The sequence below is a fragment of the Triticum urartu genome, chromosome 7 (assembly GCF_003073215.2).
Source record: "Triticum urartu cultivar G1812 chromosome 7, Tu2.1, whole genome shotgun sequence".
Lineage (NCBI taxonomy): Eukaryota > Viridiplantae > Streptophyta > Magnoliopsida > Poales > Poaceae > Triticum > Triticum urartu.
The window spans coordinates 544,958,908-544,975,700 of record NC_053028.1 but is presented as its reverse complement, the minus strand read 5'-3'; the positions used below and the strand labels follow the sequence as shown (position 1 = coordinate 544,975,700).

Genomic DNA, 16,793 nt, shown 5'->3' with positions numbered 1-16,793 from the left:
ATTTTATTCAGGCATACCAAAGCTGTGTGGACACCAAATTGGCTGATGCCCAACTGACTCCAGCTCCAGGCCTGGTTGAGAGAACCACAGGAGGGAGATCCTGCAAATGGCACACAACTCAGGACAGGAGCATCTGCAAAAATATGCATTGAAAATACTGGGGTATGCGAGGCCCATGTTTTCTTGTATAAGTCACGTATTGTTTGTTATAAATGGTGCCGTCATCCCAGCAAATAACAAGTGCGAGCGGGTTCAGATAGCAGAGGATGCCCATCTCTAAGAGACAACCGCGTCTTTCCCAGCCACGTCGAAGGAAAGCTCTCGCTTGTCCGACCCAAACTTGAAGGTTGGAGCCACTTCCTCTGCACCAGCAGAGCCGCCTGCTGCATCGACGGAGAAAACGAGATTGTCCGTAGAACTTGGTGAGCCAAAGTTGAACTTGGGGATATCTTGGATGTCAGCTGGCGGGCTCCTTTTCGGCGGTGAGAAGAAAGTAGGCGTGGGTGGCGGTTCTGGAAGCGAAACTGAGGTTTTGGTGACAGGGAACGAGAACATGAAACCATTGGTCGCGCTTTTATCCGAGACTGCTGCAGCTGGTGCAGTTGCCGCGTCGGGCTTCGAAAGATGCTGTGAGCCGGTCATTTCAGCAACTTCTGGGGTGGCCACTGGGCTCTGGACCTTTGGAGCCGACTCCTCAGAATTGGAGCTGCTTGGGGGTTCCTGAACCTGAACAGAAGTAAACACAGCTATCTGAGTAAATAACTGTTCATAGTATGATTCTGCCAAGCATCTGCTAAATGACTAACAAACAGTACCAATACTACATAAAACTTAAACAAGTAGCCTGTAGTCAAAAGAAAACGTTGCAAGGAAACACTATTCAGCTGCATTGCACTAACATAATTCTTCCAAGTGTTTCAGCCTAGTTTAAATAGCCATTGACTATACAAACACTAGCCAATGGCTGGTGTTAAATATGAATCCCGAATTGCAAACTTGAGTAGATGCATTTCACAAATAGTAAGTAAGATTATTACGCTGGAAAATACATTGGGATATATACCTTCTTCACATTTGAAATTGCCTGATAAGCACTGGCATGCTCATTGAGGCTGTTCTGTCTGGGAGCATTATTAGTGACGGAGTCGGGCATTTTATACGGGCTGCTGATGACAACAGGGGAAATAGTTCTCTTTGCAGTTCGCCTTAGCTCTGGCTTTACTGTAGGGGATGGAATTGTCCTCTCAAGATGCTGGAGTATTTTCTGAGCTGTCTGGCTTGACTTCGGGTGAACAGATACAGCAGCATGCTTGGAAATATTGTCTGCCACTGGTATACGTCCAGTACTCGAGCCACTTTCTATGGTGCCTTTGCCGTGAGGTCTTTCTAGGGTGAATGTATGTGGAGTATCAGTGCCAACGGCATCTGCATGTACTCTTTCGGAAGAGGTTGATGGTTGCACTCCAAGAACACCATCAGTTGATGTCATTTTATCCTCTAGCATAGCCTATATTTTCAGAAAAGGGGTCAGAACAGATGAATTATGTATGCAAATTATGTGTTGTAAGATAATCCAAACAGTTAATGCCTTCAGACCTCAGCAGTCAGCACTGAAGTTTTAAAGATAGGACGTCAGCAGTCAGCACTGAAGGTTTTAAAGATAGCAACAATATTGTAACCCACTTTCAGTTTTGAATCGTAGTCCAAAACTTTTGAGGATATACTGAATGAACTGCAGGAATGCAAATCTACTCAGGTTTCAATATGAAAGATGACGCCACAAAATTACATAATAATTCAATGCAGTCATCTTAGCTTCAGTAGTTATCACAATAGTTCCAATCTTAAATGATCAACTGGGTCACGGTATTCCCAACAATGAATATTGCAATCTGGAAATATACGATTGGAGTGATTGGTTTGAAGAGTGGATTGTTCTAGGAGTGTATGATCCTAGCTCCAACCTAGCCTTCTTGTTTGGTATGAGGTATCAGTTGGTCTGGCAATGCCTATTTCATGGCTAAAGTGACAACAGAAGATCAAAAAAAATGTCAAGCCATGCCACAAAATGATGGATGATCTCATGATGGACATATCTATCCTAAATGAGCTTATTACTCAAAACTGAATATCAACGAACTAATGAAGCAAAAGAAAAAAGTGATACATCATGGTGAGAACAAAAAACCATGGGTAATTAAGCAATACCTTACTTCCAACGGAAAAAGGTGTTGAAAGCTGTGGCCGCCCAGATAAGTTACTATAGGTATCAAGCTGTCCTGTTCTCTGTAAGCACATACCAGTAAACAGACACAATTACAGCCCCAGAAATGTGACACGTGGCAGGAATCACATAAAAATCATAACCGGACAGACCTTGACAGATCTTCGGAAAACTGAGCCAGTATATGGTGAGCGAGAGGATGCAGGAGGAAGAGCTCTTCGTTTATTACTTTGTGGTGTAAGGTAGTGGTTTGTATGGTCTCGGACAACTGAACCTGGCCAGCGCACAGGAGAGTCCATGGCCACTTTAGGGAAGATTTTTGATGCTGAATTCTCAATTTCAACTCCATGACTCAAAGCTCTGAATTTTCTCTTTTGAGATTCATGTACACTTGCTGAGGTCTGTGCTTCCATATAAGCTCTAGCAAGTTCAATGGGTGAAGTAACATCATGCACCTAGAAAGCCAATGAAAATCATAAATCGGATGAACAAGAAATCAGGCAGGAAAAGTAGGTATATTATGATATTTTCTAAATAATATGCATACATTTTGCTCCTGCAAAACATAGAAATTTACTAGTAGACAAAAATAAATCACTTCAAAATATTGTAGATGAAGAAAACTATAAAGATCTTCATATTGGCAGCGTAGTCAGGAAACTAGTATTATACAGGCATACACATTTGAATTTCACAAACAAACAGACGGAACCTGGAAAACGTATTCCATACAGATAAGAAATAACAGGGATAATAGTCTCAGCATTTGTTTAAGGACCGTTTGTACAGAAATAATTAGGAGATGAAATTGTAGAGCTATGATGATCTTACATTTGACTGTGCAAACACATCAGTCCCCCAATTTCGTTCATCTGGCTTTGCAGGTATCACCAGTTTGTTAGAAAACGGTGTAGTTTCAGTTTCTTTCGCAAAAGACTGCGTAGCTCTCTGATCGTCCTCATGGAGATCAGGAGTCCTCGAACGCATGATCTCTATCAAACGTTCTGTTTCATCCCTGTCAGGCAAAATAAATAAATCCATTCAGCTGAGATTTCAAATTTCAATAAACAAAACGCAATAGCTGAGTGCTTTTGGTCAAAAGTAAAACTTGAGTGCTTTTGGTCAAAAGTAAAACTTGAGTGCTTTTGGTCAAAAGTAAAACTTGAGTGCTTTCAATCAATAAGAATTAAGGTGGAGACTAGATAACCAATTGCTATATGCTATGGAGCTAGTGGAAAGCTAAAGAGGGTAAGAGACGTATTTTTAAAATTTTGAATGATGTGTGTTTACTCCAGTTAAGAAACCCCTGGCAAGATGAAAATAATAATGAGAGGGAACACTCCAGTAAACACTCTTATAGGCACAGCAGAATTCAGAAGAGTACGCCACTACAGCAAGCAAAAGACTCCCCATAAGAAAGAACAGCAGTATACTAATCTGACAATTGGGAAAATAATTATGGGTACAATCTTAAAGGCCACAACCAATTAGCTAAAGATGTAATCTACTATTAGACTAGTTGTAAAATTAGATATTTATTACCCAGAATCAATTACCCAAGCATTTCATCTATCAGATTAGTTGTAAAAATAGAGTTATTAATGTATTCTTCCTTTTCTCAACTTTATGGACACATGCAAACAACCCATTGCAAAGAATGGCTCTGAACTTCTAACTTGTGCTTGCAACACTCTAGGCCTAATAGATAGTAATACTCTGAATTCTGATGTTTATTGACGTGGGAGAAGCCCCATACATAACAGCAATAGCTTGGCTGACAAGCCAACTCAAAGGAAATACAATCTGGACTCTGAAACAGGTTCTAATCTGGACTCTGAACCTAATAACTAATCTGGACTCTGCACCTAATACAAATTTGAACCTTAATAATTAACTTGTAGCAGTACAGAAATCCTAACCACTTTGGGATGGACGAGGGGGTGATGTGACCGGGGCTAGGGTCCTCCGACCATATGTGGTTCCTCACATAACAGTGTTTCTATTGTTTTCCCCATCTTACAGTTAAGGGGGTATTTTTAGTTCTGGACAAAAAGGAATATGGTTTTGGTTTCCCACATTTCCACACTTAGAAAAGGATCCAGCGAAATATATTTGAAGATTGAATTAAAACAGAGTCTAAAAGTGCGCACCACAAAACCTACCTAGAAAATTGCTTCTGTTTGATGATCTTCTCGATTTCAGCAAGTCCACTGCTTCGATTTATGTAATCACCTTCAGGCAGCAGGTTGGCTTCGTTTGAAAACGCTAGGGCCACATTGGTTATAGCATTGGTATTTGGTTCCATAGACTTATTCTGCAGTTTCAGGCAGATCAGAGGTTACAGAAAATCACCAGCAGACACATCATAACTGGAAGTCGAATGTAATACTAGTCGCCAGCCATGCTAGCAGAGTAAAATCACAAAGTGAACAATTGACCTTGCAGCTCTCAAACAATATATCAGCTCAGAATTACATATATGGTTCTCATCTTTCAGTTCCACCAGTACATGCACTTAAAAAGATTAACCGATTCGGGCATTAACCTGATGAGGGAAATGTCAAATGGACTATTTTCTAGTGATCTGGACAGATGAAGGAAAACCATTTGAACATTGGATTCTTTTACTATGAACAGAGCAGAACTTCTATGGTATGCATTGTTATATTAATTTCTTTGCCGTGAAACATCTGTGTGCCACTCATTGAGATCACTCTGCACAATACTTGACATGGCCTACAGTTTATTGTAACTGTGGCAGCATGGCATTGGAGACAACGTAAAGTATGCAAAGAAGCTCTATATATAGCAGATCCATTAAGTTATACAAATCATAGGAAGGCAAGCTAATGCATTCAATGCATAATTAAAATGTACCCTGCTTACTTCATGCGTTACTCTGCTCGCTTCATGCGCTACATCCATTGATTCATATTGACCCATCCGATTATCGCCTGCAAACATTGGAAGCAGCAACAAGGGATCCAGCTTAGACATGCTTTGCAGGAAAAAGAAGGAGCTACTTTTGCATTAATTTATTCGAACAATCACTCTAGATTAACCAACGAGGCAACAGGCATATGAGACAATCCAAATTTTAGATCACGTCATAGATTAAATTAAAACAATAATAAATGGTGCAAAGAGGAGTATATTATCCAATACCCAGATCAAATAAGGAATCGCTTCATCGGTGAACACAAGACACAGGATGAATTAGTATCCAATAGTGAACTGAACTCGTGGAAACTACTCTGCTTACTGCAGAAATTGAAATTCTACTGCAAATCTACAATGCTGGCCGGACGCTTGCACAAACTTGTACCTATGGCAAGGATTCAGCTCACAAGCTTGACCTCATGCTGACTCGGCAAACAAACCATATTATGCACGTTCCAAGGAGGACAATGGTAACGGTACCAAACCACATCAATCAAACAGATAAAACAAAATGAAGTTCTCAGGCATGAATAAATCAGCTAAATGGACCGGATCGGCAGGCTTCTGCGGTGCTTATGCAACCCTAGATTGGTGCCAATCGCGGAACATAACAATGGTGGGGGAGAGGATATACCTGCGGCGGCGTGGTCACGGGACGCGGCGGGGAAGACACTAGAGGCCACCGGGGGCTTCGGGAGCCAGCGCCGGGGGCCCAGCCCGTAGGGCGACGCGCGCTGCAGCCCGCGGCGCGGCGGCCGCCTCGAGGGCCCGCCCCCGCCGCCCGACGCGTCCTCCGCCGCCGCCTCGGCCGCCGCGGCCGCCGCCGCCGGGGACTGCCAACGCCGCGCATCCATCATTCCCCCTTCCGCCGCGCCGCCGACCGCTCGCTCTGGTTTGGGGCTGTGGGGCTGTGCCTGTGCGCGCGGCGGCTGCGGGGAGGGCCGGACCGGAGTAGGACTAGTGGACTCTTGTTGCTCTCCGAGAAAGTATTTCTTTTTGTTTTGTTTTCTCGGGATGGAATGGAACTGAAATAGAAAGGGCGTGCTAGGGCTTTTCCGATCGAGTACACAGGGCTAGGGCTCACAAACTCAAAGATGGTAAGTTTTTTTTCCTTCTTACTAGTTTTTAGGCAAACTCTGAAGCTTTTAATTCAATGTCACAGTGTTTACAAGGACGAAATGAGGACCGTTGGGCTGACCTAACCAAACATGGCGGCCAGCCCCTAGGGACAATGTGTGCTTCACGAGTTTGTGAGCCTCGACATTCAAGCTGCTAAATTCATGGATAATATCACAAAAGAGTTTTCCGGTGTATGATTTCATGCATGATCGCCCTGTAGATCGTTGGGTTCTTCTGTTGTATGTCGTCCACTACCATTTTGCAATCCCGACGCCACTTGAATGCTCCTCTCGTACAAATCATCCGCTAAGGCAACGCCTCCCTGATGTGTAGTATTATGAAAAATAATGTTTTTCGATTTGACAACTAAATGCGGGACCATTGCTTGGATCCGCGCATGATCGTTACTCACTCATGCGGACTCCAGGAAGTTTTTGGTTATTGGGTGCAACCGATGAGAGACGTAGCACAGGTTATCTACAACCGGTTTGGATGGCGATCCAATAATAGGCTAGGTGTTTAGTCATCTTGGCATGTTTTTTTGCCGGTTGTGACAATTATTATCTTTACTCCTTTTGTGCTTCTTTTGTGAGCCAGTACTGAACATAAGCCTTTGTTTTTGCACTATTAATCAATAAATTGGCCGCATGCATCACTCTGATGCAGGGCCGGAGGTTTTTCTCCTTTTCAACAAAATGCAAGCCCGCAATGTAACTGATGATTCCAATGGCAAATCCCATTTCTCTGTATATACGAGCAGATAGTCCGGACACAAAACGTTCATTCAACGGGGTTCCCAAATCCGAGTAAAATGTTTGGATCGCCTCAAGCCCATATATGAGTGAGAAATGAAGATGTCTGAGCATGTCCGCCAGATTAGTCAGACACTCCGGGCTGATCTCAAACCCAAGAAAAAGTCCTCACTCTCTTTCCATTATATCCTCTCCTTCTATTCTGATCAGTTGAGCAGAGACGGAGCTAGGGTTTGGGGTGCATCGGGGCTAGGGTTTCGGGGAGGAGAGGATAGAACATAGTGTGCATAAAGTGAGGACCAGACAGTTCTTTTTTGCTGGGTTTGTGATGGAGCTGGGATATCCGGACAACCTCATGTCTCTCCCACATATGGCTAGGTTTTGGGAGAGTCTCAACATTTGGCCTGACTTCATTGAAAATTGTTTGGCATGTGTTTTTGTGTATGGACGTGTTTCAATTGTCCGCACTAACACATTAGGGGAAATGGGCCCCTTCCTTGGACATGCCCTTGAAATTATTGTAATTAAATATAAGACATTTTTACAGTTCAATTAGTAAAAATACAATCGTTCGTAATGTAGGAAAAACAAAGCGTTTTTTACGAGCAGAAGTAATACATGAAAAAATAGTACAAAAAAATTATTAGAAAAATTCCTAGTCATTTCTTAAGAAAATACCCACTGAAAAAATCTTAAGAAAATCTTTTGAATGGAAAAACAACACTACTTTTTTTAAACAACGAACAACCTTTGACAATCCCTCCCATACTTTTGTTTATAGCTTGCCTTATCATTCTACAAAAATATTTCCACCCTTCATACCTTGTCACTCGGCATGCTCTCTCTCCCCCTCCACTGGTCATCCTCCTCCTATGGTATCTTAACAAATTTGAATAATTTTAAAAGTTTATTATTGCAACAACCAAAACCACAACTAACAACATCTGTAAGAGAAATGGAAAACATCTTATGACGTCTTCAATAGTATGTGCAATTTTGTGTGTTGTAAACTTGAGATGCCCACTAGGTGAGTACACAAAGCAACATGATCACTCTAAATCAACATAATCAAACACACTAGAGGCCTTATGGTTGGGGCTATTAGTGCGTAGATCGAGTGTGTTGAGGGTTTAGGTAGGGACCAAGTGTGTTGAACTTAAGACATGCCAACAAAAAGTTAGACAAGTGAAATGTGTTGAGACTATTAGTGCATATATTGGAGTTGTTGGTCAAGATATGTACTCCTTACAAACTCGTGGTGGGAAGCTTTGAGCCAGAAATCTCATGGTATTGCATAACTAAGGATATACAACAACGTCGTTCTTCAAAACAACGTTTGGATCAATCGTGGATTTGGAAATGTTCATGAACTTAAAAGTATGTTGGCAAATTTGGATTTTTTTCATGATTTTTAAAATTGTATACAGATTAAAAAATGTTCATGAATTAAATGGTACCTGAATTTAAAAATGTGCACGAATTAAAAAATATTCCAGTGACTTCAAAAAATGTTCATGAATTAAATGGTACCTGAATTTAAAAATGTTCACAAATTAAAAAATATTCCAGTGGCTTCAAATTAAATGGTACCTGAATTTAAAAATGTTCAAAAATTAAAAAATATTCCAGTGGTTTAAAAACATTTATGAATTCAAAAAATATTCACAAATTAGAAAAATTGTTTGTGGTTTTAAAAATTATTTGTTAATTTGAAAATACTTCATGAATTTGAAAAATGTCTGTGAATTTAGAAAAATAAAGAATTTATAAAAGTTCAGAAAATTTTAAAATCATGAATAAATAAAAGGAAAATAAAAATAAAAAGAGAAGAAAAATATAAAAATGATAAATAATAAAAATAAAAGAAAAAACCCCAAAATGAAAGAAAATCTAGAACCCTTCCAAAATTGGATGGAAGGTTCCAAAAATTCACCAAACAGTTCCTCATGCTCTTGCTAAATGGGCCAGCCTGCTTGACACACTTATAGATGACCACGACGTTAACAGTTACAAAAGGCGCTACATGGTATTCCTGTCTGAGCTAATACTGTCATCCAACACAAAATTATTGGGCTACATTTTTTTCTTGGACCGTGCATCTTGAAATACCATGTGATCGTGAGTGCCAAATTGTGCAGTTGAACTTTTAAGCACTTAGGTTGTTTATAAACTCAGCATACAGTCTAACTGCCAGTCGCTTGGCGACCAACTCATGTTTTCTCCATCTCAAAATAATCCCTATATCTATATCTATACTAGTATAAAAAGATTCAAAAGGACTGACCCAACTAATGTTGGCCATCAAATTATGACAATCGAATGACCTAAATTGCTCTAGCGACGAGCGCTCAACATATTTAACTTGTAGTAATTAGTATCATACTGAATATGGACAATTAGCATTAATTAATCATATACTTCCTCCGTTCCTAAATATGAGTCTTTTTAGACATTTCAAATGGAATACAACATACAAATGTATGTAGACATATTTTAAGGTGTAGATTCACTCATTTTGCTTCGCATGTAGTCACTTAGTAAAATCTCTATAAAGACTTATATTTGGAAACGGAGGGAGTATTAAGATATGATCAATATCCACCTAAGATCCGTGTACAATTAATATTCTACCAAATATCAATCTGCTAATATCCGCGTATGTATTAGTATTTTTCGAGATTTGCGTACGTATTAGTATTTTTTTAGGGATGCGTGCGTATTAGTAAATCATGGTTTCTCTAGCCGAAGCTATTGTGTTGGGCCAAAAGATAATCCAATAGCGTTTATTTTTAGCCCATGACAAGCACGAGCCTGCTATACATTTGCTCTCTGCTTCGTCGGGTCCTCGACTTCCGCCGCCACTCGGCCGCCGGTTGGCGCCTCTACCCGCCGCCCCACTTCGCCGCGACGAACTCCGCCGTCAGATTCCTCCGCAGCGGCGGCAGCCTCGCTTAGCTGCTTGGCTTGTCCTCGCCCACCACGACGGAGGTAACGCCTCCTTCCTTCCATTCTTACCAATCCATCTCCGCGATTAGTGCTAGTTTACACGTGTGATGTGCGCACGTTGCAAGCTCCAAGGGAAGAAGTACCCAGTCATGGATGAAATCCTGGTCATAATCGAGGATGTAAGCGAATAAGATAAGCTAAGCATTGCGTGAAGGGAATGATGTAAAAGCGTGCAATCTTGTTCTCCTAGCTAAGCATTGTTCCGGTCATATACTCAGTAAAAAATTGTAGTCGTGGGGAATACATAAGGCAGTTTATTAAAGTAACAAAGTGGGCCTGGAAGCGTGTGCTGTTAGGCAGGGTCGCGTACGTGTTATATAGGTCCATGGTGATTGACAGATTACAGAGAGATCAGCCGGTATGATCCCCACGCTAATCTTAATAACCGTCTGATTATTACAACAAGCAGACGCATGCGCTACACCATGGACTTATTCTAGAACATATGGTTTATACAACATCATATATACGTACAATTCAACAATACAGATATACCATTACGACAATACAACAAATATTCCACAAAACACAACTACTTTTTATTTGGAACTAGTTGGAGCCTATTGAAATGGCAGCTTGCCGTCCTTGTTGACCAGCCCTGGTTGCTTGAATGGCTTCGTATGCTTTAGTTTGCTGGTTCGCCTTCCGCACACAACTCCTTATCAAATCTGTCTCTTATTGTCAGCAGCTCTTTCAGAGCACCCCCGATTTGGATGCGGTCTGTTGGTGTCTCTTGTGAACATGAAATTCCGGTGCACAGGACTGAAGTGATGCAAGCAATTCTCATATCCATGATGCTGTTAGAGTTTGAGGTGCTTTCTTCGCCATCTTTTCTCTCTGCTAGTAAGTGCCGGTCTATGACCTCTGTTGCCCTGTCTGGCAATGCCATTTGCACATACTTGTGAAGGCCCAAGGATTCTCCAAATTCGCTGTCTGTTGGCCTTCTTCCAGTGAACATCTCCAGCAACAGTATGCCGTAGCTGTAGACATCGCCATGGATTGAAACTTCGTTGCCCAGTCCATACTCTGGAATTGAAAGAAAAATGTGAGCAAAATGAAATGAGCAGGCTAAATAACCATATTTAACTTAAGAGTGGTGGGCTGGGTGTTCAATCTTGAAAACCAATTCCAGAATTTTAAAGGGGGGTTATTTTAGAAGAGAGTTAAGTGCTACAAAAGCTAAAAGCTCACCTGGAGCGGCATAGCCGATTGTGCCTCTCATTGATGCCCAACTAGTTGATTTCTCTGAGTCTTGATGTAGAAACCTTGCAAGCCCAAAATCACCAACATGAGCAACCATTTCACCATCAAGGAGAACATTGCTTGGCTTAAGATCACAGTGAATAACTGGCATTGGCTTATGTTGGTGAAGGTATTCGAGTGATGATGCTACATCAACTGCAATCTGCAGTCTCACACGGAAATGTAGTGTCCTATTTTCACCATCTTCCATGGGATTGTGGTGTAGCCATTTGTCTAAATTTCCATTTGGTAGGTATTCGTACACAAGGGCCTTGAAGTCACAATTTTGAAAATCAGTGCTTGAGCACACCGTTAATATCTTCATAAGATTCCTATGTCGAACGCATTTCAGGGTCTCACATTCTGCAACAAAGCTTTGAGATGCACCTCGCTGCATGAGGTTGAGCACCTTCACAGCAATCACTACCTGCTGGTCATTTATCATCATTGTTCCCTTGTACACTGAGCCGAAGCTTCCTGCACCAAGGAGGTTGTCTGAAGCAAAACCATTAGTTGCACTGACCAGTTCAGCATAAGAAACCCTCAAATATTGCTCGTTGATGGATGATGTCTGCTTGTTTGCTTTCAGTTTCCTGCTCTTACTGTAGAATGTCGACAGTGCAAATACCAATGCAATAAATACAACTGCACCACATATGGAGAATATTATGACCAGTTTCTGAGTTGGTTTCTTGGTGGTGAGATTGGAGCAATGTGGCAACTTCAGTTGAGGGATTCCATCACACAGGCCATCATTTCCCATAACTGAGGCAGAAGCAGAAGCTGCATTGCTGAAGATCCCATCTGTTGGAACCTCACCCTCCAAGTTGTTGAATGAGAGATTCAAACCAGCAAGCCCTTCCATGCTCCCGAGGAACTCAGGGATGCTCCCTGAGAGATTATTATGGGAAAGATCAAGCATCAATAGGGCTTTCATCTTCTCGATCGAGGATGGAATTGACCCTTGAAGGTTGTTCCGAGATACATTCAGATACTGCAGTGTCTGGCACTCTCCAAGGGAGATTGGAATCTCTCCAGATATTAGATTACCGGAGAAGTCAAGTTCCCCAATATTCTTTAAGTTACCTAATTCTGTAGGCAAATCCCCGGTTAATAGATTATTTTGGATATTCATATAGATGGACAATGTATTTATAAGGAATAGGTCCTTAGGTATTGAACCAACAAGGCTGTTGTGTGAAAGGTCTAGTTTTTGTAATGGACATCCTATAAGACTAGAAGGTATACCTCCACTAAGCATGTTGCCACCAAGATGAAGTACACTTAGTTGTGTAAGATTGCCAAATGTTGGAGGGATCGATCCTGACAAGTCATTCATTCCTAGGATTAGCAAATTTAGTCCCTTCATTTTGCCAAGAGAAGTTGGAATAGTACCCTCTAAATGATTACCATATAGAATAAGTGTGTGCAGATTGGTCAAGTTTGCCATTACTTCAGGAATCTTTCCCGTTATGCTGTTATCTTCCATGTTAAGGAACTCTAGATTTGTGGAAAGGGTGCCTACTGAACTCGGTATTTCACCTTCAAGCATGTTATCACCTAAATCCAACATTTGCAAATTACTACAATTGCTTAGGCTGACCAAGAAGCCCCAGTCGGCATCTTGTGTTGCTTGAATCTGGTTTTTGGCGACGGTTAATACGGACAAGCTCTTCATGTGACTTCCCAGGCAATTGGGAATTTTTCCTGTTAGGGAGTTATGAAGGAGCTGGATCATTTGAATCATAGAGGCGTTACACAAAGAGGGAGGAATATGACCATGGAATTGATTATAACTTGCAAGGAAGAGCTGTAGATTTGGAAGGTTGTTTCCCATGTCAAATGGAAAAGACCCATTGAGGTTATAATTGCTTTGTACATTGAGAACTTGGAGGTAGGAAAGATTGAATAGCAAAGGAGGCAATGGCCCCACTAATTCATTATTGTCTACGTCGAATTCAGAGAGGAAGTGCAGGTTTCCAATCGAGTGAGGTATGGGACCTGAAAGGTTATTGAAGGACAGAGCAAGATTGTCAAGCAAGTTGAGGTTCCCTAGTGATGCTGGAATTTGTCCAGTTAGATGGTTGTGCTGAAGATCTATAAAAAATAATGACGTGAGGTTTCCTAACCCAGATGGGATGCATCCTGTCAGGTCATTATTTGCTAATTCGAGCACCGAGAGAGATGAAAGGTTATGTAATGATGGAATACTCCCTGTTAGGTTATTTGTGTGCAGAATAAGAAAGGCCAGTTCCGAGAGATTTCCTACTGAAGTTGGGATAGAACCAGACAATTGATTTGAACTTAGAGAGAGCATGTTCAATTTGACGAGGCTACCTATGCCAGGGGGTATTTGTCCTGTTAGCTCATTGTTTCTGATTTGCAGAAACTTCAGATTAACAAGGTTGCTGATCTCTAAAGGGATGGTCCCTGAAAGCTTGTTGAAGCCTAGACTGAGTACCTTGAGATTGTGCAAGGAGCCAAGCTCATGTGGTATCTCCCCTTCGAGCTCGTTCTGGTAGAGCACAATTGAACGAAGGTTGGTCAAGGCACCAAGCTCCCGTGGTACCTCCCCTTTCAGCCTGTTGTATCCAAGGCTGATGCTCTCGAGATGCCAGCACCGTGAAAGCGACGGCGGAATAGCACCATCCAGAGTGTTGTTTGACAGGTTGAGACGCTTCAGGTACCGCAGGTGGCCAAGTGTTGATGGCATGGCACCATGCAGGCGGTTACTGGGGAGGCGGAGCCACCTCAAGAATGTAAGGTTGGCCACCGAGGTGGAGATAGTGCCCAGAAGGTTGAGGTCGCTGAGGTCCAGCGCCACGACCCGTCCACGGCGGCGTCCTCGACTGCCACATGCCACGCCGTGCCATTGGCACGTAGGCATGGACCGGTTGCCCCATGACTCCAGAGCTTGCAAGGGGTCATCGCTTATGAGCGACTTGAAGGATAGGAGAGCAGAGTGGTCACTGGAATTATTTGTGGCGATTCCAGCATGTGAAATCGGTGCTGACCCCGTGCTGAGAATAAGTGCAAGGAGCAGAGAAACAAGAATGGGGAACTCTGCACCTACCATATTTCTACCAAGGCTGCTTTTGCTCACTTCTTCTGGTTCTAGACAAGTGCACTGTTCTTCTCTACATTTTATAGATCGATGGGTGCAAGGCAAGTTGCTCAATAATTCATGCAGGAAGATTCTTAGAAACTGATGTGCAGTCGACTCGTCAAAGGGCTTCTTCATTTCATGAATTTAATTATCTTTTTTTAGTTTGCTGTCAAACTGAGGAATACACAAGTCAGTCAACGAAGTACTCAAGGCATGACCTGTAAGTCAACATCACTCATCAATTCTCTGGTCAATGTAGGGCTTGCGAGTCATCTACGTTTGATTTATGCATTATTGTCTTCTGCAACTAAAAATTTGCAGACAGCGATAGGAGTGCTGCCATTCCACTAAGAAGAAACACAACTATGCATACAAGAGCACGGGACTGGCTCTATCAAACAATAAACCAAGCATGTCATCCAACAAAAGGCATAGCGCCAGCGCCCGACTTTACTTAATTGACTAGTTATTATATCTCAAGTTTTTTTTAGAAAAAGCATAGCGTCCAACTTTATAAATAAAAGCCAAACCAGCGAAGTCATCCAACAAACGACATAGTCAGATAGTTTAAGCCAAGTACAACCTACAGAGAGGCAAGAGGGCACGCAGGCCAGCAGAACAAAAGTTCAAGAGTGACTAAAAGCAGCTAAACTCTAGGGGTGTAACGCCCGGGCCAAACCCACCGATTTTTGACCGTTGCGCCTGGCTACCATCTAGGATCTAGACTGGCACAGATTAACACTAGTATTCCTATGCACTTTGCCCTCACTTGTGCGTATCCAGGATCAACTTTCGAGTCGGTCACCCATCCTCAAATTGCTCCGAAGCCATGCACACTTAACTTTGAGGTTCCATTCAGATGGGTTCCCGAAAAAGATGCACCTTGTTGATATGAGTAGTCTATCATTTCTAATCGGGATGTCACAACCCACTAGCGTGAGTAGCGTCGATCGAGCGGGGCACAAGACGCTGGCAGAGGCACGAATCTTGGCAATGATTGAGGCGAAGGCATATGCCAAGGTTTATTTTAGAGAAATATGTACTGTTCTTTTCTACATTTGATATTTTTTCTGAAGTGTCATTGGGGGGTGGGGGGGGGGGGGGGGGGGGGGGTTATTGATTCAGACGACATCCTCACAGACGTTACAACAATGCACGGCCAGGCCATTCACACAAAGAGAGATCGAGAGAGATGGAAGACAGAGATTTACATGGTTCTAACCCACACCACTCACCGTCAACTGATCCAGAGCCCCCAGCCAGGCATCCGCATGGCATGGCAGCGCTCCTCGCTATGCAACCTCTCGCGCTATAGAGCTGCATATTCCTGCCAACAGCGAAGGACATGGTTCAGGGAGGCGGAAGACGACGGCGTTTTGATGCTTCCAAGGGTGCCAGCAACAGAGAGTGAAGGTGGCCGGCAAGGCGCCCCCAACGGCAGCACGCACATCAAGCTCGTGCAGGTTTTGGACAGAGGCACAGTCGATGCCGGTGCTCACGCCCACAGTCCGCCAGAATGCGCACCAACGGACACCCAAAGACCAGGTGATCTGCAGTTTCCAGCACGACAGGGCAGATCGGGCAGCCAGCACCCGCCTCTTCGACGGTAGTCTTCCACAGGAGGACGTCGCGGCTGTGGCTCCGGCGTTGGACAAGAAGTCACCTGAAGAACTTCACCCGCGACCCTACACGTGAGCCGTAGATAAAATCAGCATTTGATAGATTGATGGGTGCAAGGCAAGTTGCTCAATAATTCATGCAGGAAGATTCTTGGAAACTGATGTGCAATTGACTCGTCAAAGGACTTCTACATTTCGTGAATTTAATTACCTTTTTCTAGTTTGCTGTCAGATTGAGGATATACAAGTCAGTCAACGAAGTACTTAATGCATGAGATGTGAGTCAACATCACTCGTCAATTCTCTAGTCAATGTAGGACTTGCGAGTCATCTACGTTCGATTTATGCAATATTGTCTTCCAGTTTGCTGTCAAAGGACTTCTACATTTCGTGAATTTAATTACCTTTTTCCAGTTTGCTGTCAAATTGAGGATATACAAGTCAGTCAACGAAGTACTTAATGCATGAGATGTGAGTCAACATCACTCGTCAATTCTCTAGTCAATGTAGGACTTGCGAGTCATCTACGTTCGATTTATGCAATATTGTCTTCCAGTTTGCTGTCAAAGGACTTCTACATTTCGTGAATTTAATTACCTTTTTCCAGTTTGCTGTCAAATTGAGGATATACAAGTCAGTCAACGAAGTACTTAATGCATGAGATGTGAGTCAACATCACTCGTCAATTCTCTAGTCAATGTAGGACTTGCGAGTCATCTACGTTCGATTTATGCAATATTGTCTTCCAGTTTGCTGTCAAAGGACTTCTACATTTCGTGAATTTA

The 16,793-nt window shown here is 42.5% G+C and overlaps 2 protein-coding genes across 3 annotated transcripts; both read right to left on the bottom strand.

Moving 5' to 3' along the window:
- Positions 1–150: 150 nt before the first annotated feature.
- LOC125520296 lies at positions 151–6,161 on the bottom strand. Of its 2 annotated transcripts, none has more exons than XM_048685182.1 (8): positions 5,799–6,161; positions 5,102–5,178; positions 4,387–4,538; positions 3,056–3,239; positions 2,377–2,679; positions 2,209–2,286; positions 1,064–1,507; positions 151–726 (listed from the first exon to the last, which is right to left on the bottom strand). In XM_048685182.1, the coding sequence occupies exons 1-8, from the start codon at positions 6,019–6,021 to the stop codon at positions 277–279; spliced, it is 1,911 nt and encodes a 636-aa protein (XP_048541139.1). In that variant the 5' UTR covers positions 6,022–6,161; the 3' UTR covers positions 151–276. The 2 variants fall into 2 exon arrangements, with proteins under 2 accessions (XP_048541139.1, XP_048541140.1); XM_048685183.1 differs by having other exon boundaries at positions 5,111–5,178; positions 5,799–6,160.
- A 4,220-nt stretch (positions 6,162–10,381) lies between these two features.
- LOC125521154 (receptor kinase-like protein Xa21) lies at positions 10,382–14,386 on the bottom strand. Its single transcript, XM_048686203.1, has 2 exons — positions 11,233–14,386; positions 10,382–11,067 (listed from the first exon to the last, which is right to left on the bottom strand). Exons 1-2 carry the CDS (start codon positions 14,357–14,359, stop codon positions 10,667–10,669), a joined length of 3,528 nt encoding a protein of 1,175 aa, XP_048542160.1. The 5' UTR covers positions 14,360–14,386; the 3' UTR covers positions 10,382–10,666.
- Positions 14,387–16,793: the final 2,407 nt, after the last annotated feature.